The 24,819-nt window shown below is 33.6% G+C and overlaps 3 protein-coding genes and 1 long non-coding RNA gene across 6 annotated transcripts; 2 read left to right on the top strand and 2 right to left on the bottom strand.

The window, feature by feature from the left end:
* Nucleotides 1-2,427: 2,427 nt before the first annotated feature.
* LOC140812947 (probable galacturonosyltransferase-like 4) lies at nucleotides 2,428-3,976 on the top strand. 2 transcript variants are annotated; one of them, XM_073171327.1, is made up of 2 exons: nucleotides 2,428-3,450; nucleotides 3,533-3,976. In XM_073171327.1, the coding sequence occupies exons 1-2, from the start codon at nucleotides 2,692-2,694 to the stop codon at nucleotides 3,575-3,577; spliced, it is 804 nt and encodes a 267-aa protein (XP_073027428.1). In that variant the 5' UTR covers nucleotides 2,428-2,691; the 3' UTR covers nucleotides 3,578-3,976. The 2 variants fall into 2 exon arrangements, with proteins under 2 accessions (XP_073027428.1, XP_073027427.1); XM_073171326.1 differs by having other exon boundaries at nucleotides 2,437-3,976.
* Nucleotides 3,977-11,193: 7,217 nt separating this feature from the next.
* LOC140811657 (heavy metal-associated isoprenylated plant protein 19-like) lies at nucleotides 11,194-12,861 on the bottom strand. Of its 2 annotated transcripts, none has more exons than XM_073169687.1 (3): nucleotides 12,815-12,861; nucleotides 12,452-12,533; nucleotides 11,194-12,083 (listed from the first exon to the last, which is right to left on the bottom strand). In XM_073169687.1, exons 1-3 carry the CDS (start codon nucleotides 12,839-12,841, stop codon nucleotides 11,821-11,823), a joined length of 372 nt encoding a protein of 123 aa, XP_073025788.1. In that variant the 5' UTR covers nucleotides 12,842-12,861; the 3' UTR covers nucleotides 11,194-11,820. The 2 variants fall into 2 exon arrangements, with proteins under 2 accessions (XP_073025788.1, XP_073025787.1); XM_073169686.1 differs by having other exon boundaries at nucleotides 12,789-12,844.
* A 1,125-nt stretch (nucleotides 12,862-13,986) lies between these two features.
* Nucleotides 13,987-23,276, top strand: LOC140811656 (uncharacterized). The gene is made up of 14 exons (XM_073169685.1): nucleotides 13,987-14,363; nucleotides 15,450-15,531; nucleotides 16,861-16,964; nucleotides 17,530-17,656; nucleotides 18,023-18,117; nucleotides 19,194-19,317; nucleotides 19,415-19,495; nucleotides 20,434-20,532; nucleotides 21,237-21,395; nucleotides 21,489-21,549; nucleotides 21,649-21,719; nucleotides 21,933-21,977; nucleotides 22,156-22,332; nucleotides 22,428-23,276. Exons 1-14 carry the CDS (start codon nucleotides 14,326-14,328, stop codon nucleotides 23,001-23,003), a joined length of 1,839 nt encoding a protein of 612 aa, XP_073025786.1. The 5' UTR covers nucleotides 13,987-14,325; the 3' UTR covers nucleotides 23,004-23,276.
* Nucleotides 23,277-23,463: 187 nt separating this feature from the next.
* On the bottom strand, nucleotides 23,464-24,333 carry LOC140813083 (uncharacterized). Its single transcript, XR_012113830.1, has 2 exons — nucleotides 24,208-24,333; nucleotides 23,464-24,117 (listed from the first exon to the last, which is right to left on the bottom strand). It is a non-coding gene; the product is annotated as an uncharacterized lncRNA (long non-coding RNA).
* Between the last annotated feature and the right edge of the window lie 486 nt (nucleotides 24,334-24,819).

Genomic DNA, 24,819 nt, shown 5'->3' with positions numbered 1-24,819 from the left:
AGTATATCTTCTTGTATTCCCATTTTCTAGAATTTTAAAAGAGAAAGCTGTGTTTTTTGTAATGTATGGGTTTTTTTTTTTTTTTTTGCGATATTAGTTTTTTTTATTAGTCACGTATCTTTCAATTTTTGACAATTATAGTCATTTTTTTTGAAGTATTGATGTGACATTACGCTCATCAGTGCTACATAGGAGTCATGTGGGATCCTCCGTGAACGTGTCACATCAACATCATATAAAAAAACTAAATAGCTACATAATTTATATTGCACTTTCTCGTTTTAAAGTGGAAACTCGTAATTATTATTATTATTATTTATTTGGTGCTTCGACTTAATCTAGATGAAAGAAAACATTGGTATCCGAAGATATGAGACTTCTGTTCAAATCTATATGAATCAATGCGATTTAGGAGGAATCAACGAAAGGAAATAAACGTATACGTTCTGTAACGGATATTCTTTTTGATGCTAGGATGTTGGCCAAGCGTTTAGTAAACCGGTTAAAATATCATGTATGCCTAGACTAGAGTGCCTTGATTCTTGGAAATGAGAACTTAGAATACGAATGTAGAGGGAAGAAACTTTAATTCAGGAAAACCATGAATGGCCAAATTAGAATTTTCAAAAGTTGGTGTGGTCCAACATAGTGGTCATTTACGCATGTAGTTCTTTCAAACAATATATTGATTAAGATTTTAATTCAGATTCCAATGGTTAATTTTTTATATTAAAAACATGATTGAGTTTAAAATATATTAATGTTCTGCATGAATGAATTAGAAATGGGGGCAATGATTACATTTAAATTGCAATTAGTTTTGTAATCTTTCAATTATAAGATTGATGACGCATACTATACACTTGCTATATACCAATTTCGAATTTCTTTTTTTTTTTTTTAAATCTAAATTATCTGAACATTAAAATACATTAAGCTATAGAATCTTTTCCCCTTCCAATAACGAATTGGGCTTTATTTGTAAGCTCAGATTGTGGAATAAAGCCATCTTCACACGGCCCAAATAGAGAAAACCCGAAAAGCCCATAAATTGAGTTGATTGCAATTTATCAGCAAACAAGTGCCTCTACGGTCTTTTGACTCTTCCGGCCAGGGTTTGATTGTTGAAGATCTTTGTTAATAAATATACTCGTGTTTTGGCTAGACCGGTCGGTTCTATGTCTAATTTAAAAGGCGAAGTTATACAGATGATCTTCTTTTCAGTTTAATTAATATATTTAATTTTTTTAAAAAATGTCTCTATCACTTTAAAAAAAAAAAAAACTCAATCAATTAAATAGTAAATAGAATTTGGTAATGTTACACACTAAATTTAGATTTGACTTTTTATGTAATCAATGATGATTGTTAACGAATTGAAATTATTGTAAAAAGTAAAAATCTCAGATTCTCAAAATATATTAAACTACACACTTTATAAAATTTTGTCTACTCAATTGTGTTTTTCTTCATAAATTGAGAGACCTATTTATAGAACTTATTTGAAAATAATCCAGAAATAAATACATTATCACACACTAATTTTTAATATTTACGATTCTTAATTTCAATGGTTACAATATTATTCCTTGCATATTCATTTCAAGCCTTAAAAACTAATTTACATAATAAATATGGTTTCTGACTCTCTCTTTTTTTTTTTTTTTTGCTTTCTCAATAAATAAATTGTCTCGGACTCTAATACAGTAGTAACATTATCTTTTAGTCAAACTCCAATATATGTGTAATATATAAAGAGTAGGTCTCATGTGAGACCGTCTCACAGGATCATAATCTATGAGACGGATCAACTCTATCCATATTCACAATAAAAAAGTAATACTCTTAGCATAAAAAGTAATACTTTTTCATGGGTGACCCAAATAAGAGATTCGTCTCACAAATACGACCCGTGAGACCATCTCACACAAGTTTTTGTCATATATAAAATTGAATTTGGACCTGTCACGGTCAGCCTAATGTAAAGATAAATAAATAATTTTCAGTTACGTTGAGACAATCTTTTAACGTTCCGGTAAGAACGTGAGATTCACTTCATCTAAAACAAGCTCGCTAGTCAATTAACTAACATATTTGCGAGCTCACGAGCCAAATAATCTTGTACTTGAGTTTGATTTGATTAATTTGTCGATCTCGAGCTTGATTTGATATGATTAACAAACGAACTCAAACGCGCTTTTTATCGAACCGAGCTCCGAATAGCTCGTGAATGATTTGATTCGTTTACCTCCTTAATTGCAACCAATTTACACATATATTCAACTACCAAAGGAATATTCAGTTTAATGATGGTACAACATTTGCACACATGAGGTTGATAATTCACTTGCTATATAAATTAAAAAGGGGGTTTAATTATTTTCCCTCTGTACGACATAAATGGACGGTAAACGAAAGGGTTTCATCGCTTTTAGTTATTAAACCGAATAAATATTGTTCCTAATTTCCCATTCCACCAAATTTAACCAAAGTCTTCCACAGTCAAACAAGAATCCGATTTTCCTTCTTTGCCTCCAAAAATTTCGTACACCTCTCTCTTATATTCACAAAACTCAACTACCGACTTCTATTGGTTACTTATTAGACATAGATTTCCCCCCCAAATATAAAGCCCCTAACCACAATACAAAACCAAAAAAACAAACAATAAAAGTTCTAATTTTAGACAGGATGGCCTTTTGGAGCTCCCATTCTTCTCATTTCCCCCTCCTCGGCCTCCTGTCTCTCCTCCTCCTCCACCCCACCACAAACACTGCCGCTGCCATCCGCCTCCACATTGTCCAAAAACCAACGCCTTCTGCCACCACCATTCCTGCCTTTCGGGAAGCACCGGCATTTCGCAATGGTGATACATGCAGCTCGGATAAAGATGACATAATCCACATTGTCATGCCTCTTGATTCAAATTACATTAGAGGAACGATTGCAGCGGTGTTATCAATCTTGCAGCATTCCACGTGCCCGGAGAATGTCTCATTCCACTTCCTATCTGCCCATCTCGAGCTAGAAATATTTTCTTTGATCAAGTCCACCTTCCCTTACCTCACCTTCAAGATGTATCATTTTGATTCAAATAGGGTTCGTGGGAAGATATCTAAATCTATAAGGCAAGCCCTGGACCAACCCCTAAATTATGCACGAATATACATGTCTGACATCCTCCCTATAGATGTAGGACGTGTGATATATTTAGATTCAGACATCATAGTCGTGGATGATATAGCAAAACTATGGGGTGTAGATTTAGGCAACAAGGTGTTGGCCGCACCGGAGTACTGCCATGCAAATTTCACAAATTATTTCACCGACGCTTTTTGGTCGGACGTGAATTTGTCTAGGACTTTTGAGGGACGGCATCCATGCTATTTTAACACCGGTGTAATGGTGGTGGATGTCGATCAGTGGAGGAAAGGAGGATACACCCAGAAGGTAGAGGAATGGATGGCGGTACAAAAGCAAAAAAGAATATATCATTTGGGATCATTGCCTCCTATTTTACTTATTTTTGCAGGTAACATTAAGCCAGTGGATCATAGGTGGAATCAGCACGGTTTAGGGGGAGACAATTTAGAAGGCAAATGTAGAGGACTTCACCCTGGCCCAATCAGCCTCCTACATTGGAGTGGTAAAGGTAAACCCTGGTTGAGATTGGACTCAAGGAGGACATGCACCGTCGATTACCTGTGGGCGCCATACGATCTCTACCGTTCCTCTCGTGTTGCGTTAGAAGACTAATGATGGTCTGACTTGATTGTCAAGAACCATATGGGTAATCCAAATTCTGATATAAAATCAGTATATCGTCTCCATTTTCATTCACATGTCATGTGCCTTTGTAATACGGTTATAATAAGAAATTTAACACAAAATGACGTAATATACACAAGATGTGAGATGAGATATCGATTTATTCATAGAATTTGAACTAGTTTCAAACTCTTTGTATGTATAAGATAAGAGAGTGACACAAAGTGTAGATTTTCGGTAAAGGAACGGATGGATTTACTAGAGAGTAAATGGTGCTAGCAATTGGGAATGGAGGTGAACAGGTTTCTCCATTTTGCATTATAAAGTTCAGGATTAGCATAGCTTTTCATTCCTTTTTTCTTAAATTAGGACACAGGTAGTTGTTTTTGTTCATTATAATCTCTGTAATTGTCTGAAATTATAGTGCCTCACAAATTATGCTAGTTGTAAGTTTGTGTGTGTTGCTGTGAATTTTGGAGCCGTCTTTGTTTAAGTCGACAACTCAAATTATACTAAAGCAAAACTTTAACCATAAATTTCAAGCTCTTAACACGAAACAAGCAGATTTTTGTCTCAAATTAAATTTAACAGCAAAACTCCGAACAATTACCCTGTCCATCTCTACGTGTTAAATGAATGCATAATTTAAACTATCATAGAGTTAAATAGTTCGAATTTTTGGGTTTAAATAAAAATTTCAAATCTTGACTTTAAGCTTGCGCGCTTTAGAAAATTAAAACAGATTTATGCCAACAACTATTTCTAATTTCAGCTCACAACAAATTAAAAATTAAAAAAATAGAAGATAAGAAAGAAATAGCATGAAACCAAAGCCATTAACTGAAACACTGATTGATTAAGCAATAATCACCAAAAAAAAAAAACAATTGATAAGCCCCTAAATCGAACTAGCAAGTAGCAACTAAATCACAAGTGGTATATAATTTGTATGCACCACATACAAACATCCACTCCAAAGGAAGAAGCTGACATGCAAACATCTTTGAACATGTAAGTCCAAATGTACCAGAAGAAAACACACCAGGAAGGGTGGGGAGTACTACATTCGCATACACAAATTCATGGCATAAAAAGGAAATGAGAAAAAGACACATTAACACCTAAAGAGTAAAACTTACCATACCCTGTGATGGATGGAAGTTCAAGAAGGATTTAAGAAATATTCTCTTGCTCTCTGATAGCACTCCCACGGTCAGAACTATTGCACCTTTTTGAATAGGTCTTCAAACGATGAGGCTCAATAAGAGGCAAAACAAGTACAGTATATGGACCTTTCAAGTGTAAGACCAGAGGCCACAAGAGATAAATCTCCGATTTCTCTTCATTATTGATATACAAGCTAGTTAAGTAACGAGTAATTGGATCATCAACCCATGAATCTGATCCTTTAGTAAACTGTCTTAAACAAAGACCGAATCCACGACCAGACCCCTCCCTGAATTTATTTAATCAATCAGTTATGAAATGCTAATATGCCCAAGTACTTACATAATACATCACATGTATGATATCAATAAGAAATTGAAAATATAACCTCATACTGGAAAAAAATAACTACAGCCATATATTCTATGGCCAATGCCTAACCACCGCCAAAAGGATCACAAGAAATTCAACTGGATGAGTTCAACTCCAACTAACAAACTGAAAAATAAATAACACATCACACACAAATTTAAGGAATGTAAAGTTGATCTGTAAGCCAAATCGAATAAAATGACAATCCAAATAGATCTTATTACTAGTTATCATGATGGAATGATGACTTCCTGCTACCATATCTTCCCCTAAAAAAATAATTAACCACCATAAAAGAATAACACAAATTTTCTTGTTACCAACAACGAGAGGCCACTTATGCAGAATAACATAGCAATAATAGTTAAATAACTTAAAAATAAGTCAGGAACGCTTTCAATGCAAAATCAGGACACAATATACTGATATAATATATACACTTGTACTTGCGAGTGACATGAGAGTGCTTATACAACCACCACCCCAGTAGAATTAGAAACACAAGATAACTAAAACCATACATCCACATGTTCCCATGTACTGATATAATATATACACTAGAATTTTCTAAATCATGGATGAGTTAATATTGACAAATAGAGTCTCGAGCTATCCGAAAATTTAACAAAATTTTATGTACGGAAAATATCGGGAAAAAACAATCCCCCAGGCAGTACATGGCTCCGCCCGTGTCCACCAGACTATTTGATTCAGATCAATGGTGAACATCACAAAAATTTAGTAACGCACAAGAAATTTTCTCAACAGCGCCGAAGTAAATGTGATGGTTTGAACTTTTTACAGTAGGAAAAATAAAAAGAAAGAGATACTTTGCTGGTTAACAAATATAGACAACTCGAGTATGTGAAAACTCATAACTACAGCAATTCCAGCAAACACCGCCCTCAAAATATAGACCTGATTAATAGAGCGAGGTCAAAACTGACGTTATTCGCTTTATTTTCCAATAAAATGTGAAATATTGAATAAACAAAAACAGAACTTTCCGCGTACACAGTTCAAAGAAAGAATCAATTTCTGCTAAACGTTTCGGATTAACCTCTTTTTGCGATCAATGAAAGCAGCAGCTAACTCCGATTCACAAGGCAAGGGATTATACTTAAAATTATCTTCACTTTCCTGTCGCATGCCACGAGCCACCTTCACTCCACCACCGGAAACTTCCTGTCGTTTATTTTCAAAATATTGAAACATTGAATTCATCACTGGATCTTTTACATCACAAATTCAAAAAATACGAAGAAAAAGCGAGACAGTAAGAAAAACACTACCTTGAGAAAACAACAGTGACCTGATTATCGAAAATACACAAAGCTCAGATGCTGCAACCACTCTGCATTTACGCTTTCCTGTTTGATTCTCGGTTCAGATACTGGTATTGGAAGTTTGAGAGAAGAGAAATACTCTACACGGATCGATGTCGGTTCCGGAGGAGCACGTTTTATATATACGATACGAATTTATTTTACTATAAAATTTTAAAGGATAACTGGATAATTCTAAAATCAAAGAAAAAATAAATTAATAATTAATTATGTATGATTTGTTAGACAAATAAATAATTAATTTGAATAATTTATTCTTCTAAACTTTTACTTATTTTAGAGCAAATATATTTTATTTCACATGTATATTATGTTCACCTAGAAAGATATCTTCTATTATGTTTAAAAACAGATATATTCTACTCTAGTTGTCAAAAAGAATTGGATTTCTAATTTAAATTACGCAAAAATTTGTGTGAGACGGTCTCACGGGTCGTATTTGTGAGACATATCTCTTATTTGGGTCACCCATGTAAAAGTATTACTTTTTATGCTAAGAGTATTACTTTTTATTGTGAATATGGGTAGGGTTAACTCGTCTCACAGATTATGATCCGTGAGACGGTCTCACATGAGACCAACTCTTTAAATTATTACAAATAATTTAAAGTTCGAATTATAATATTATGTTAAATATACTATATTCATACATAGGCTTATAACTTTTTCACGTAGACTAAAAATATCGTTAGAAAACTATGATTCAAAAACATTTTTAATTTAATATTTTTCACGTAGACTAAATCGAAGGTTTAAAGTATCAGTGACATGCTTACAAAGGAACGGGGTGAAGAGGAGAAAGAGCAACAAGACAGAATTTCCTCGGAGAAGATCGTTAATGGGAGCATACAGAACAGTAATAGCAGACACGGCGGTGGTGAGGACGATCTGCACCGTCAATATACCGTAGACTTTGCGAATGAATCCCCATCGGAGTTGATTCTCACCGTACCCAATGCCGGGGTACAGCAGCTCACCGGATTCCAGATCAATATCGCCAACCTTCATCCCGTCGTCGCCGCCACTACCACTCATGCTTGTGTAGCCGTACATTTCTCAGATCGATATTTGACGCGACGACGTTTCTCCCAGCTTTGCCTCTATCTGATTCTTTCCTTACCTTGCGCGTAGACTCTGAGAGCCGTTTGATATCAAAAGTTTTTTTTGATTAAAAAAGTGATTTTTTAAGTTGGTTTTTAAAAATGTTTTTTTAAGTAAATTTTAAATTAATAAATGTGCTTGGATACATATCATTAAAGTGTTTTTTAACTCATTAATATATATATATATATATATATATATATAAATATTATAACGGATTTCTAAACAAGTGTGATGTATAAATATAAATAATTAAATCCATACCAAAACAATAAAATATTGAAATCTTAAAAACCATAAAAACAATTGTTAATAACCATGTTTTTTTAGGTTATGAAAAAAGCTAGTGAAAAAAGCTCTAAAATAGGGCTTTTAAAAAAGCTCTAATTTCAACTTAAATAAGTGCTTTTTTAAACACTAGAAGCCCACCCAAACAAGTTAAAAATTAAAAAAGCACTTTTTTTTAAAAAAAAATCACTTTTTTAATTGTAGCTTCTTATATCAAACGGGCTCTAAGTATGGTACCATTGTACTGGTTGACTTTGACTTTGGGACGGAAAATTCTAATGATTTTTTTATTTTCCAACCTTGTAATAAAATTCTTCTTGTGTAAAACTATTTACAATTTATTGAAAGTATTTTTATACATGCTTCGTAAATAAATAAATAAATAAATAATAAAGTGATGCCTTTCGGAAAATCGAGTCGGATTGGATAAACATTCTTTCCGTCGCATATATTTAAGTGCTATTTTATTTATTTGTCTTAATTATATAATCTAATTGTCATATTTGATATTTTCTTTTACCAATTTACTTTTTTTTAAACAAATTTTAATGCAATTAAAACATGAAATGGATAACTTTTTAAATTTATGTGAAAATTTGACGGAGGGAGTCATACTAGAAAAGTTTCAGTAGATTTTCCGTACCTCACCCATTCCCAGTTCAAGCCACCCGTTGTAAACCAGAGTCCACAAGCAGTCTCGAAATTTTCCTCTTCTGCTCAGTATCAAATCGACGAAGCTTATCTACAAATTTTGCTGAAAAAAACTTTAATCGAGTCCCTTATTTCATCATAATTTGCTGGATCAATCAAATGATCGTTTCTTTTGTGATTTTGTTTCGACTTTTGATGTGTGATAGTTTTGCGTTTGAATCAATCGATTAGCAGTATAATGCGAGCTAGTTCTTGTTGAATTAGTGAACTCTTCCGCGTTTTTAAGGTGGTACTAACTCGAAGTTTATGTATTTTGTTCAGCTCAAATATATGCTAAAGGTGAAACCCTAATTCAGTCTTTTCGTTTGGCGTTTATGTTATGTTTTTTGTTGTTGCTGCTTGTGCATCATAGTTTTTATGACCGAATTTTCGTATTGGTTTAGTCAATCATTTGAGAGTTAGTGGCAGGGGCTGGAGCCCACCCTAGCCACCTACTTTTTATATATAAAAAAATTTAATTAGGAATTTTATATTTTATGTTTTTTCAGCCCATATTAATATTAAAACAAATTTTTTATAAGTTTTATTTTTTTAATTTTTTTAGTCTCATGTTTAAAAATTAAAAATAAAACAATTCTCATAAATCATAACTCATTATTGTTTATGAGTTGTTTATTGTCGTATGCTATGAAATTATGCAACTTTGAGATAAAAAAAATTCAACGACTCTAAAATTATATTAAATATTTAGATGTTATTATTCAAGTTGCAATAATATTATCTTATGATGTATATGAATTTTGGAATTTGAATTTTTAACCTAAAAATTTATTGTTGCATATTTTCGAAATAATAATCAATTGGTTGAAATGTATAATGATTATTGATGTGCAATTATTATTGGACTTGTTTTGTGATTTTTCAATTTATAATAACCGAAAATTGAATAAGTATGAAATCTGAAAAATAATTCTTTGTTATAAAATTTTGAGAATATTGAATTTTTCTAGTTAAGTAACTCAGAGAAGGAAGAAAATAACACTGTCAAGTTATTTTTAAACCAAAAGAACATATATCAAAAAATAACAGTAAAACATCAATTACAGTCTATGAGTGAATAAAATATCAATTTCAACCAAAATAATATATCGAAATGAATTAATTTCAAAATTTGGTTCGGTGTTGAGGTGCAATAATTGTCCCTACTAAGTAGAGCGATCGAATAAAGTTTACAATTATATAAATATTATAATTTCTAATAATTTAAAAATATTTTTAATAAATAAAAATTAAATTTATTTAATCCAATTTTTATATTGCAATTTTTTATTTAAAACACGATTATTTAAAAAAAAAATCTAAAATTTCGGTTGATTGTGTTACTGATTGAAAAAATCGATTTTTTCGATTTGGTTTGTTAGGTTTTCGTAATAAAGTTCGGTCGGTTCGATTTGTTAGAAAAAAGTTCAGTTAATTCGATTTAGAATATTCGGTTCAATTTTAACTAAATCTATTACTGTTTACCACATGATGGAGCCAGCCTTAGATATTTAAGAATCCTGGCTCCGCCCCTGGTTAGTGGTGATCTAGAAATTGGATATTTTGTTTTCTGTTTTTTTGACTTGGAACTGAAAATTGTGATTTTCCATTGTATTCTGCTTACGCAGTCGAAGCAGCTGGTTTGAATAGTTTATTTGGTTATAAGCTATATCCTGTTAGCACCTGTTTCGGCTTTTGTTTTTCAGTTCTTCTCACAATGACCAGTGTTGCCTGGGAAGAGTGAAGAGATGTAAACTTTTACACTAGAGTGTCGAGTACGCAATGGAACTAACATTACCATAAGAAATAAGAAGATATTTGCAATCACTTCAAGTAGTTTCATCAAACATAAACAAGTTCTGGTGAAGCGTGTTGACTATATATGCTCTAGACAATGGGCTCGTAGAATGATTTTCACGAACAAAACTTTGTACTGGTATGAATAATGACCATCAAAAAGTTACTTTCAAATGCAAGTCTACTCAGTTTTCTCACTTCGACATGTTATTTCAGTTTCTATTTGCAATGGTAAGGTTAAAATATGCTAAAATATGTCCCCAGTCTATATAGATATCTGGTTCTACAAATTTTATTGAATTTGTTGACCAAGATATAATGTTGATCCAAATTTTTCATTAATTTTTTCATTTTCTGTATTAACTTTCTGTTTTTTGGCTATTTTTGTGCTTCAATGAGCTGTTATTGGTGACCTTTTTTGGGTATGTTCTGCATTCATCTGTGCCATGATCTCGTTTGTTTCATATATATTGGTGGAGCTATTTGATTTGAATAAAGATAAACATAATTAGAACTTTTCATGGTTCTAATTATGCAGGCATTCGTTAAAGGTGTTTCAAATAATGAATACAAGGGAGCTTCCATTTCGTTATATATATCTTGCACCGGTGGAGTAAAAATGCCAAGTATGGCATACTACGAGACATTGATTCAGGAGGTGGAGCGCAAGATTTTAAGCCCTTGATGATCTGGAGTTTAAGAGAAGAAGCACGAAACTATATCGAGGCAGGAGCAGCATCTTCGGAAGATACAAACTTGCATTTGAATTCATGCAGGAGGGGAGGAGGAATCTCTGTTGGCAGAACTAGAAAACATCTCAAGACTAGGTTAGAGCGTATCTTTCACCTATGATTTTATGTCAGACAACTTGAGTTCTGAATTCTATTCCTTGCAACTGCTATTGTGGCTAATTTTACCTGGTTTGTGCAATGTAATTAAATAGATTTATGTTTATTTTCTTCTTTTATCGTATCTAAACTCATCTCAGTGCTTGATCTTGGGTCTAATTGTAGTTACCTCTTTCATATGAGAATCAGACAGCTTAAATGAAGATGATTCCACTCCAAACCCCATTTTTGTGCGTGCTGAACTGATTTATGCAGGACGAACATGGCGAGGGTGGATATATTATATTCTATCTAAATATGAAACAATCTCTACATTTTTAGATGATAAGGCTTGAAATGAGGATCACACCTGCTGCCATTCGTTTTGCTGTGTTTTTTTCACGGTCGTTTTCTTTAGTATTTTCAAGGAAAGCAGCTTTGATTCGTACGTGCAATAATGTAGTCTACATTATTGAACAAGCATTGGCATTCTCATCATTAAACATCATGTGAAGTTCACTATCGTCACAATCAACTATCCAAGATTCCATTACTTGTTCCCCCAAGTCCCCTTTGTTCCCTTCACTCTTGTCATGATCTTCTTCATCCACAAGCTCCACCCTTTTTCCCGTCTTTCGCTTCAACTTCTTCATTACTTTCTGAGGGTTAATTCTACCAGTGATCACCACTCTGTGATTCTTCGTGTCCGTCACAAACTTTTCAACTCCTGATCATTTTACAGAAAGAAGGATAATATGAGGATAAAAACACAGCAACACATTAATACATCCTTTGTATTTGTTATCTTGTACATTATGCAATTTTCACTTGTTATTCCTTGAACACTAACTACGATCCATCAGGGGGTGATCTAATCGTTCCCACAAAATTTACGTCCTCGACTCTCCAAAACATGTTCTCTCCCTATCATCCGAGAAAATGATAATTTTCCACCATTTTGTAGAATGTCAATAGTCCTACTTTCGACACATCCATTTCCCATTATAGTGATGTTAGCATAGCAAATGCAGATTGAAGCACTGATAAGATGTATTACACGCTTGCAAGAAACAAAAACTGTGGTGATTAGATAACCTTTCATTTTGGAAACGGCTTTGGCAACACTTCTTTCGCATGCATTGCAATACATGGATACTCTGAATTCTGCCATCACCACCTGTAAATTTGAATTGGACGAATTAGTTATTTCTTCAATAAAAAAAAAAACCAATTTTTTCGGTATTCTTCATGCATGCAAGAATATGATATTACATATCTGCAAATTATAACAATGGACCAAAGAATTTTCCTCAAATTAACAACGATTCTTTTCCTCTTATACGCAAAAGAAAGCGATATATATTTCATTTGAGAAATACAATTGTCTATGTTTGACATAGTTTATATACGAAAATGTATGTATATTACTTACTTTATCATCCTTGTACTTCTTCTTACCGGCCATTGAAGATCACAAGTATGCATGAATGTGAAAAAAATGGCCATAATCCAGATTCTATTGCTTGCTTCAAGGGTAATTTGGTAATCTTACATGGCAGTTAATTTAGTTAGTTGTTACCTGTTGGCCAATCAAAATTCCTGATTGAGGAATTAAGTGTCACGATCACCCTACGTACATAACAAAAAATCATCACAAATTGTCGAGAGAAAAATGAACAACAAAATTTGAGAATCAAGGACCATGAAATACTTAGAGTATGACCTTCTGTTTGGTAAATGCACGAGTTTCTGGCTTTATTTTGTTTTGATTTTTATTCAGACAAAGAAACGGATTACTTTTTTTTTTCAAAAAAATTCAGAATTTTGCCATATTTCTTTGAAAATTAATTATCAAGTGTCTTGTACTTTTTTTTGAGAATTTTTCTCGCCACTCCTCTTGTGGGCAAAAATTTGCATAAGACGGTCTCACAGGTCATATTTTGTGAGACGAATCTCTTATTTGGGTCATCCATGAAAAAATATTATTTTTTATTGTGAATATCGGTAAGGTTGAACCGTCTCACAGATTAAATATTTGTGAGAACGTCTCACGAGAGACCTACTTTATCTCGTACGGGGTATTGTATATTTAACGAGAGACCCTTTAATGATCCTTGCCTAAACTTTTGGATGACACAAATAAAAACTTACTATTTCAAGGGTCGGGTGCTTAAATGTTGTGTTTAGATAGAAGGCGAACCTAATAACATTTTCTATCGGAATTCGGAACACGAAGAGACGGACCCTCCAATATGACAAACATGGACAGAAGAGGCGATTGTGTTATTTAAAATAAAAGATTAAGGATATTTAATTTTTTTCTAATTTTGTACCTACAAATTTAAATATATTGACCAACAACTGCTACATTTCAATAATGATAATTTGAATTTTTTTGGAAAAAGTGTGACTCCATAACTAGATAATCATTTGCGATAGAGTCGTTGTTTTTCCATGCTTAACTATTTGGTTGGCTACTCATATTCGAATTCATTTTTTAATACATAAACAAACTATTTCAATCAAATAAGGAAACAAATCAATAGATCATTAAGTTAATATAATGCAAATTCAATGACTCAGGCCATTACAGATTTAAAACATATGTATACAATTTTTTTTTTTTTTTTTATGTATATAAAAGTAAATTTTGTTTGCAAGAAACGAAATCCCAGATTCACGGTAGTAATAAATCACAAGGGCCGGTCTCCAATTTGATTCGTTCTCTTTTCCTATCAAAGATTCAAAGACCCTTTCCTAGTGCTGCTTCTTTTCAACCTTCACGCTCTTTTTCTTTGAATTTATACTTCGAATCATAAACTGCAACTTCTGATTTTGTGCTTCTGTTTGGTCGAAGCAAATCAATTGTTTACCTGCGGAACTTTTTGAGTATTTTGGGGGAAAAGAGACCAGTTTCTATATTGAATAGAAGGAAAAAAGGGGAGATCTTGATTGCTTGGATCTTTCCCATGGAACAGCTTATAAACTTCATTATAAGACCACCCAGGTGAGAAAAATCAAGTCTTTACTACTTTCGTCTTATGTTTAAAACTCTGTGTCTAGGTTTATTTGCACTGCATTTATTTATCTGTTGGTCAAGTTTTTCTTTTTTTCCGAAAACGTCCGAGGTTGGTTTTGAGAATATGTTATACGTTGTTGGCTTTGGATGAAATTTTAACGACTTTTTATTTGTATATGATTGGTTTTATTAATATTAATATGTTGTGATTGGTTTGATTTACTTTGTCTTGATATTGTTTAGATTTGGCGCTTTAATATTCACATTTGATGAATTTTACGTGCTGAATTTATATCTTCAATTTCTATAATACTAAACGTTTTTCTGTCTCTCTTTATTTAGTGTTTGAAATTTTAAGTCTCGACTGTTTTTTTAAATGAATGACGTGTTTTTTGCAAGCTATGCCATCAATTGGTATGTTTTGCAAACTAGAGTTCAAATGTTCAATCATTACTTATGTTTGATGGCATATGTTTGATGGATCTTACTGCAAGCTATGCCGTCAATTAGTATGTTTGTTCAGGGAAATGTTTCCGAAGGAAAGGAAGTGTTAACAGGAGTTGTCATAAAGTTCAAAATCTTCAATCACATGATACGATTTTCGGCACAGTGATGTAATTGGCATGCCAATGCTTAATGGGTTGGAAGTCATTCATCAATTAATCTTGAAATACCTCATTTGGCATGCTCATAATAGTTTGTTTATTAAGCTTATCGACCATTGAACTAAAAATAGAATAGACAGCTGGTGGAGAAAAATGCATGATGTCGTAACTATGATCTATCCGGCTTACTGGTTATTTAAATTTGATTGAACAAGTTTATGAAACAATCTAAGTCATGAAGATGCACCTAGACAAATCAAGTGTGTGTGATATGCACAAGACTCCTCCACATGCACTATGAAAAATAGTCAACTTTTTTTATGGCTAAGAAATTAATGTCTTTGTTTCTTTTTAAATAAAAACATGATAAACATTGGAGAAATTTTTTGACATGTTTTCTCAATCCATTTTTTGGATCTTGTAGCTATGACAATAAATTCAGTTAATTTATCTACTTTTTTTACTACAGAGCTGAATACAATCCAAAAAATGATTTGTTAGATCAAGAATTTATGCTGAAAAGCAAGTGGTACCAAAGGAAAGATTTGGAGGTGAGAGGCTATTCATGTGCAGTACTTGGATTCATTTCTCTTTTTCTGCCTTATTCTCTCACTAATTATTTTTTCCCCAATCTTTGCTACTATAATGGGCAGTTTTTAAAGTTGCTTATAATAAATTCCTGTTGAATCAGAAGGGAGCACCTGACCTGATAATCATATACCTTACAGATTTCTATATCCATAATCCTTCTTGTACATCTTGCCCCCCTGAAAATGGATTCCTAAAGCTCATTTATCATCTTAAAATTGTTCTTAGTGGAAAGTGGACTTGATATGCTTTCTTATAATTTCAGTTTTGATGTAGGATTAGTTATTGGGGGCATTAAATTTTTATTCCATTGATTGATTATTTATACCTTGTTTAATACCTTTAAGCACCGTTTGGTGCAAAGGATAGGACTTCTTGTCCTTACCTCGTCTAGCGTTTAACCCGAGTTTTATAATGTTATCAGTATTTTTAATTTATTTATCCTCATATTATAGATCCCCATCACATCCCACAAGCCAAGTTGACTATTAATAGTCTGTTGGCATAAAAAAGTGATTGTTGTATTGTGTTTCATGTTCTGTTTTTAAATGTTACGATTGTTAATAAGATGATACTCGATTTTCAAGTCCACCGGAAATCATGGTTTACAATGATAGTTGATGTTCTATCCTCCCCATTTTACTTGGACCATTCTGTATACCTCAAATCGATGCATTTGACCTCAACCTTTGGGTAAGAGTAACCCACAGATCCTTTAGTTTAAGCAGAAGTTGTCGAAGTTCTCGCTATTCTGATATTGGTTCCCATATAATTCAGTCTGTCATTCTAGTGTCTAATATCCTTGCTGCTGAGCCCATGAACTCTATGGGGTATGCTCTGAATGGATAGAAATTGAATTCATTTGTCCTTAACTGGTCAAATTTCTCTTCTCTAGCTGGTCATATACCCAAGAACAAGCCAGTCTGCTTTTATGTAAAGCACATTCTGTGTAAAACCACTGATTATGACATTTCTAATTATTTGACTCCATTATGAGTTAACTTGAACCACCATTGCTGCTTGGTCTTTGGTGTGGTACTTTTAGTCATTTAGACCATTAATCACTGGTAAACCAGCCAACCATGGTGCAAATACGTAGTAAAAAATATCATTGTCACATCATACATGCTAAAGAATGACAATATTTACAAAAAAACTGGATAGTAGAAAAAAGATCCCAGACGTGTAATAGGAAAATGGGTTTGTCAAAGTGCGGGTGGAGCAATTCTCTCACCTTTTTTGAATTATGATTAATAAGTAATTTTTTCAGAATAATTTTTTTTATCTTGCAGATTGTAAATAGCCGAGGAGATATTCTTCAATGTAGCCATTACAAGCCTATAGTCAGTCCTGAAGGAAATGCGCTGCCCTGTGTAATCTACTGCCATGGAAATAGGTCAGTAATTCTGGTTAGTGGAAGAAACCTCTGTTCGAACCTGGAATTTATTATATCAGTATTCTTGCATGTGGTTGAGTTGCAATCCATGATATTTGAAGTAGTGAGTGATGCCTGAGAACTTGTTGGGTGTTTTTGGATCAAGTTTATGGTCATCGATTTTTTTTTTGTGAGTTTTTGCTTCTGTTTTTTTCCTTAGTTGACCATCTGGCAAGATCGGTTTCACTTACATTAGGATTTGATGAATTATCTAAGCTGCACATCAAGTATGAATTTGACTAGCTTGTTTCCCACATGACTTTCTCGCTTTGCTCAGTACACGCCACTGCCTATTTTGATGTAGTAGCTAGTTCTGGTATCGTGTGACAGTGCATGTAGTTAACCCACATATTAATGTTTAATCTTGGGCTTGAGAAATATAATGTATAAAATGTACCTCCGCTGCTTTGTCCCAGAGGGAAGTTAGGCCTTTGTGCTGAAAATACGTAGACCTTGGTATGTGAAGTTAAGATTACTCACTCTCATCTTTTTTGTTTAATAATATGCGCCCTTTATCATTTTTCAGTGGTTGCCGAACAGATGCCAGTGAAGCTGCTATTATATTATTACCATCAAATATTACTGTTTTTACTCTTGATTTCTCTGGTTCTGGACTCTCTGGAGGAGAACACGTCACTCTGGGGTGGAATGAAGTAAGTGGTTGCTACCTAATGTCACCCAATCACATGTTATCTGACCCCGTTGATATGCCGCTCTGTTTATCATCTGTCAAGAAATTTCGGAAACTGGAAATACATGCAGGAGGAGGCATTAAAAAAATGCTTGATAACGTGGAACCTGGAAGTGCAAAAAGTTTCTATCAACTGTAAATTTTTAGCAGCTTGCAAAAGCTTCAAATTAAAATAAATATGTCCATATTAATTTCTCTACTCATTTTTTGGTTTTATTCTTCAGTTTGATATCATATGCCATGTATCCCAGCTATGTGTTACTAGCTTCAGTAGTCACTAGATTCTAGTCCTGCATTTTAACGATCCAACGTGGTTGTCACTCTGCAGAAGGATGATCTCCAAGCTGTTGTTAAATTTCTAAGGGAGGATGGGAATGTTTCCTTGATTGGTTTATGGGGCCGTTCCATGGGTGCTGTTACTAGGTTAGTTTCTCTATTCTTGTCATTTGGTTAAAATCAAGGTTCCATAAAGCACCGTGGCGAATTGTCGAGGTCAGACATTAATATTACAAGCTTAAACATGGTTAGATGGAGTTTAAGCGTAAAAAGATCTTTTAAATTTAATATAATTTTATTTATCTCAGGTCCGGCAATAGATTAAACTATGGACACATATGATATGTTTAAGACTGCATGTATAATTTTTAGTTTTTAAAAATACAAAATTCTCAAAATTGTAATTATTAATAGTTTCCTGTGACTAATAAACTAATTTTCATTTAACTCCCTTGTTACTTTATCATTCTCTTATATATTGTAAGATATCGATCTCTTCATCATTACAACCTTCTACTATCCAATATTGTTTACTAGTGCCTATAGGCATCGATTGGTAGTAAACTTTCTAATTCATCCTTCATAATTTTTTTGTTCATCAACCTTTCATTGCTATTTTATTTCATCTTCTTCTTATTCCTCAACCCTGCATTTATATTTTTTTATTAAATAACATAAATTGCAATATTAATATTGAAAATAAAAACACACTTTTATTGGATGCTAAACACTCTTAATACAGTCAACTCATGGATTGGCCGTTCTTTTTTTCCTTTTTTTACCAAATATATTTGCATTTTTTAGTTAGATAGTTATCTTTGGTGGAGGGAACTTTTCTAGAAGTTCTCTGTGTATCTGTGTACAACCAATATCTGTTACTCCATATAAGCTTATATGTGATGGAAGACTAAATTGATATCTAATAAAGTTGGGTGGGAATGTTTCATGATTTCTTTATATTAATGCACTTCCAAGATGGGATGTCGATGTTTTATGTACGAAGGCATCTAAAGAATGCTTTCTCTACATACTGCCTTAGAAGGAGCAAAAAAAAAGATAGCTTCTCTAGCTGTCTAGGTACAGATTACAGAAGATATGTTTTTTTTGGGACATAAACGTGGTGTGATTATCGTGGCATCATTTTGCTCCAAGTTTGCAGATGTTCTACGTCAGTTATACGACTGTGTCAATACTCAATAGACATGACATTCTACTTCTTTCAGCTTGATGTATGGAGTGGAGGATCCTTCCATAGCAGGAATGGTTCTGGACAGCCCTTTCTCTGATTTAGTTGACTTGATGATGGAATTGGTTGATACTTACAAAGTTCGTCTTCCCAAATTCACTGTAAGTTACCAATTTATTGACCTAGTCTCAGGTAAATGTTCTATGAACACGATTTATCTGCTGTTTTGTTTACAGTTTTGCACTTTCTCATTTCCAGGTTAAGTTCGCAATCCAGTATATGCGTAGAGCTATTCAGAAGAAGGCAAAATTTGATATAATGGACCTCAATGCAATCAAGGTATCCTGAACTGTTATCTTTAATCATGAGTGTACCCTATGCTATTTATTCCTTATATTTCTGTAATTTAAATATACGCTGATCCTATCATATAGACTTTCTTCTAACTTCCTCAGTATGTTCTCGAGATTGTAGTTTTACTTGGTTTTATGCACATCATGCTGTAGGAAATCTTCCTAAGTCTTCAACACTTTCATGAATATGATAAATTTTAAAAATAAAGTGTATTATTAAATAGCAATGCTCATATTTATGTGTAGAAAAAATTGTTTGGTAGATAAGTTGTTACATGTATATCTGTGGATTTGGGTACTTATTTATTTAACGATGAACGTGGTTTAGCAAGTTTATTTCCACGGATTAATTTTTTTTATTGATAGTGATATTCTACATAGTTGTGTTTTCATGTACTAACACACATTATTTCGTGGTTCTTTTGTTCCCTGCCTAGAGAATTTTATTTCTTTTTCAAGAAATTCTGATTTTGTACTGGTGAATATACGCATAGAAATGGGTAGCATGCCTGTGTTATACATGGTTGAAGGAAGGATTACTTGTCATTTAACACCCATACATTATGAATTCTAGTTTTCTAATTCATGGTTGTTAGTTGACACCGGTAGTATGTGTTTTCCAAGTTGGGTTGCAAAGCATGACCAAGTCTATTTGGATTCAGACCGAGTGGTTCACATCAGAATGATAAAATAGAAGTTTAATTTTGGTAAAGGTGAAAGAGGCTATTCCAACTGAGATAATTCTGGTGGCTCCATGTTAGGGTTGACTAACCATGAAGAAAAAATATATTTTCTTTTGAAGTTTATTTAGCTGATATTTGTTTCTATACTTGGTGATTCTTTATCCATTTTTCTGGGTCTTTAGGTTACAACCACTTGTTTGTGTATTTTTTTAATGAAATTGACTCCATGCTTATGTTCTAGGTTGCAAAATCTTGCTTTGTTCCAGTTCTTTTTGGTCACTCCATTGATGATGATTTCATACAACCCCATCATTCTGATCGGATATTTGATGCTTATATGGTAATTTCTTTAAGACTAATATTTCATAATCATCTCTGTGCATGCTACTGAACCTCCCTTTTTGGGTATAGTTTTGCTATTCTCGCTTGTTTTGATGCATTTTTTTGTGTCACGATGCATGATTGTTATGTCTAAGCATTTGTAAATACCCCCTACACCTAAAATGTTATGCTATTTGCCTATCACAAAATTAAATGAACTTTATCTAAGGTAGATAATTTTTGAATAGCCTGTGAAAGCAGATTCCATAAGCTTTTTCCCTTATTTAAATGTATTTCATTTCAAATGGAATTGGTTGTTCAACCTAACGAATCAGCATATGTCCAAAACTAGGTACAAAATAATGTTTTCTGTTATCGTTTCAAATGTGAAAAAGCATGAGTCTCGCCATGGATGGGGATGGTGTATGCTCTGATTCATTTAACTAAGATTTACATTGCTAGTAGAAATGTTTCTGTTATAATATGCTTCAACAGTTTCACCCCAGCTGATGAATAATCTTTTCCTAATTGCGGCAGATCTGTCTTCTAACTTTGACGGAATTTTCCTACCTAGTCATTTAATATATTGATGACTTTTTGCTTCTCTCATTATTTAATAAGTGGTAATGATTGTAAGTTTTTCATTTAAATGCGACGTTTTTTCTACTATCTCGTGTTCTCTTTGTGTTCATGCCCTTATATCCGTTAATTTTGATTCTGCAGGGGGACAAAAATATAATCAAATTTGAGGGTGATCACAATTCGCCCCGACCTCAATTTTACTTTGATTCAATTTGTATTTTTTTCAACAATGTATTACAACCTCCAGAGGACAAAATAGGAAGTTCATTTTATGACTTGACTAGAGACTACTTTGCCAAGGTAAATTGATTTATTTTTTTTACACTATTTAATTTGGCAGTCTTCTACCGGCTAAATCTCTGACTAGAGCAAAACGTCATTTATTACCTCTAGAATAGTTGGAGCACTTCCGGTGATGTGGAATGTTCTGATGAATTAGTGGGTTCACCTTCTGGTATATATTATGCTCTCATTGTTTTGTCAGTTTTGTGTGCTTTTCAATCTTATTTCTCCTCTGAAAGATACATGCTCGCTCGAATTTACTTTTGTTCAGGTCCAACAACCAGTAGCACAGAGGATGCCATTAAACAACTTCGATCCCGAAGACCTATGAGTACAATAGTGGTATGATCTATTTCTTTAATATAGTGACAAATGTGGAAGGACAATGGGTTACCTTGGCACCATAAAGAGAATGATTTAAAATTTATGTTCATATATGATTTTTCCTTTTGCTCATTCTCTGCACCAAACTTTTGGGTAGGGAACCACTAGATTTTGGTTTTTCTTCTGCAATAATTACTGGCAGATGGCTGATTGCTGTTTTGTTTTATTCAGGTTCCTGCTGATATTTCGTCCAAAAATAATCAACTTGATACGCAGGTACCTCTCTAAATTTTAGCATAAATAATAAATTGAGATTCCTGGTGTAGTTTAAAATATTGGGAACACGTTTTGTTGTGCTTTTATGTCTACCAGAATGATGCCTTTTTCTGCTTTTTGTGCATTAGATGCAGTTCTTCAGTTCATCTGACTCACCACGATCATTTGTACTCTCCAGGTGGAAAGTAGGGGGTCTGATTCTCACCCATCATCTTCTAGTATGATCAGCTTTGAACTCTCCAATGGCAGTCCTCATTGTTCTCATGAGCCAGCATCAATAGATGATGATGAATATGTTGAGTATCCTCTCGATACTTTGTCAGATTTCCCAAACAACGTGGAAGAAGAAGAAAGGGTAAATTTCGGGTTTTTTGGGATGAATCTCCTTAGATTCACACGTTCTTTACCTTCAAATGAAATATTATTTGCTTATTTTCGCCAAATTTTCAGATGTTCATGGAAGCTGTGCTTGAGTCGCTGAAGGACTTGGAGGTGAGACATCCTCAACCATCATCCAATAGCTGTAGTAAACTCCCAGAACCTGAACCAAAACCAGAACCAGCTCTAAAGAATGAACAAGAGGATTCTAACTGGAGCGATTCCATAATAACAGACACAGTTACCGCATCAACTGCTAAGGATCATGAACCAGCATCCCAGATGCCACTTCCAAAATGGAGCAAATCAATATTAGAATCTCCACTTATTTGCACTCCAATTTCTGAAGCAAAAACGCAAGAAACTCCTCCAAGCGACACATCACCATGTAACGGTAATTTACCTGGTGGTGACATTGTTGATTATTTAAATGATCGGGCAAGCAATGATGCTACACAGCATCCAATGGGACAAGAAATCACTGGGGTGACATCTCGTAGTGATAAAACGTCAGGCAATCAGAGTACATTAGATGCCAACATGAATGGCCAAACGAGGGTCATTGTTAAAGTTGAGAAGAACCCGACGAGCAATATCATGGATGGCCTGTTACGCCGTTGGGATCTCAATTTTTTCAAGAACAGATGATTATTAGTTCATGATTGAAGAATGCATATATTGAAAGTGTACTGTTAAATGGTAGTGTTGTGAAGTAGTTGTCTTTAGAGGAGTATACTAAGGAACATGATGAAATAGAAGGATTGTGGTTAAATTTTCAATTGCTGCTGTTGTTGTAATTGTGTACTAAATATTCTTTCCCAGGTTCTGTACAGGTGATATTTTCTGTCAATAGGAATCTTTCTTCCTGATTTTTAAGCTTCTTTTGACATGACCAGTTTGTTGTATAACCCATTGATTTGATTTATGTTAATGGGATGGATTGAGTGTTCCTGACTTGTAAGCACAACATGTACAGAAGTTTTACATCTCAGGTACTTACTAGCTTGCATTGATGTATCGAATGCGATCTGGAGTTGAACTTGAAGTATGCTGAAGTATTATTGCTGATTATGTTGTGCAGTAAATAAATACTGCATAATCCAAATCCAAGATAATCAGGAAATATAAGCATAGCAAATTCACTTTATACTGTGATGTGCATCGATTGAAACACATCTACTGGTGTAGAAATAGGTAGAATAATACCCTTCGATTTGTATGCTTCCGTACTCGAGCAATTAAAGAAAGTTTTGGATCCTTGTGCGATTATTACATCTGTTCTGACTTTGCAACACGGGGGTGCTTTTTACATGGAAAATATTTTATGTGCCTTCTCTGTTATTTTACCCTTCTTCCAGCATTTGGATTGCTGTTTCAACCAAGGAGTGCATTGGTATTCGGTGGCTGCATAGGCCAACGGCTCCACAGAAAATGTTGAAACTCTGCAGCTCTGATGTCGTCTCTAGTACAGACTCAAGCTCCATCTCCAGTCCCAGGCTCATAAATTTTTTAGCATTCATGTAATCATTTCTCATCATCCATATTGCAAGTTCTATTGCATACCTTCTTGTGCTTGAAACTTTAATGGATGGATCCTGGCACTTCTTCAGAATGAAGAAAGGCGACGACCCAGGTGGAATTCTCTTAATCCCGCTTTCATAAGCATGATTTTCGAGTCCTCGTATGTCATAAGGTTGAAAATACAGCCTGCCGCTCCAGTCATTACTTCTAGCAATTTGTCCTCCATTATAGCCTCAAGAACCTGCAGTAAGTAGGAGAACTTACTAATTTAGAATCAGTTCCGTATTTACTAAACGAGTCTGAGTGAAGAAAATACCATACAGATACTTACAATAGGTCTTGCAGCAGTTAAACTCTTTAGTTGCTGGTATGAATCCTCTCCACTATAGGCTCATAAATTTCACACGATTCTGGCAGGTTCATGGGAAGCAATGGTACTTCACAAAAACATATATCTATCATGAAAAATAATATTTTTGACATAACAATTAATATTTTTTCATGAATCTGTGTTGGTGATCCATCTCATAAAATTGACTTATAAAACAGTCTCACATGAGTTTTCGTATTTAACTTTAGCATGACATCAAGCGTGTTCATTATGTAAAATATGTTAAATGACACTTTTCCAGTTTTCCTTGATATATGATAATAGCATAGTGCGAACTTCATACGGTCATATTAATTGAAATTATTTAAAAAATATCTAAATAAATTGGAATATAATAGTTTATGATATCGATTAATCACATTTTTAACATTCAAATTCGATGGTAGTGGTTAAAGATAACATCAAATTAATATGTATGTGGCAACTTTTTGTAATTTGATGCCCACATATTCTTAACTTCAATCACAAAACTCCCAATAATCTTTTCTTTTAACAATTTAGATACCAAATGATTGATCTAAATAGACAGATGTATTCATATTCAAATAACAA

Source organism: Primulina eburnea, chromosome 14 (assembly GCF_022965805.1).
Source record: "Primulina eburnea isolate SZY01 chromosome 14, ASM2296580v1, whole genome shotgun sequence".
In the NCBI taxonomy this organism is placed as follows: Eukaryota; Viridiplantae; Streptophyta; class Magnoliopsida; order Lamiales; family Gesneriaceae; genus Primulina; species Primulina eburnea.
This window is presented reverse-complemented; position numbering and strand designations above follow the sequence as displayed.

What these genes read in the sequence shown, in the direction of transcription:
- LOC140812947 (XM_073171326.1), top strand. Translation starts at nt 2,692, where the DNA reads ATGGCCTTTTGGAGCTCCCATTCTTCTCATTTCCCCCTCCTCGGCCTC.
- LOC140811657 (XM_073169686.1), bottom strand. Translation starts at nt 12,821, where the DNA reads ATGGCCGGTAAGAAGAAGTACAAGGATGATAAA. An exon ending in AGAAGTACAAGGATGATAAA is followed by an intron (nt 12,534 to 12,788) that starts GTAAGTAATATA and finishes TCAAATTTACAG; the next exon opens with GTGGTGATGGCAGAATTCAG. An exon ending in AGCCGTTTCCAAAATGAAAG is followed by an intron (nt 12,084 to 12,451) that starts GTTATCTAATCA and finishes TAAAATGATCAG; the next exon opens with GAGTTGAAAAGTTTGTGACG.
- LOC140811656 (XM_073169685.1), top strand. Translation starts at nt 14,326, where the DNA reads ATGGAACAGCTTATAAACTTCATTATAAGACCACCCAG. An exon ending in GACCTATGAGTACAATAGTG is followed by an intron (nt 21,720 to 21,932) that starts GTATGATCTATT and finishes TGTTTTATTCAG; the next exon opens with GTTCCTGCTGATATTTCGTC. An exon ending in ATAATCAACTTGATACGCAG is followed by an intron (nt 21,978 to 22,155) that starts GTACCTCTCTAA and finishes TGTACTCTCCAG; the next exon opens with GTGGAAAGTAGGGGGTCTGA.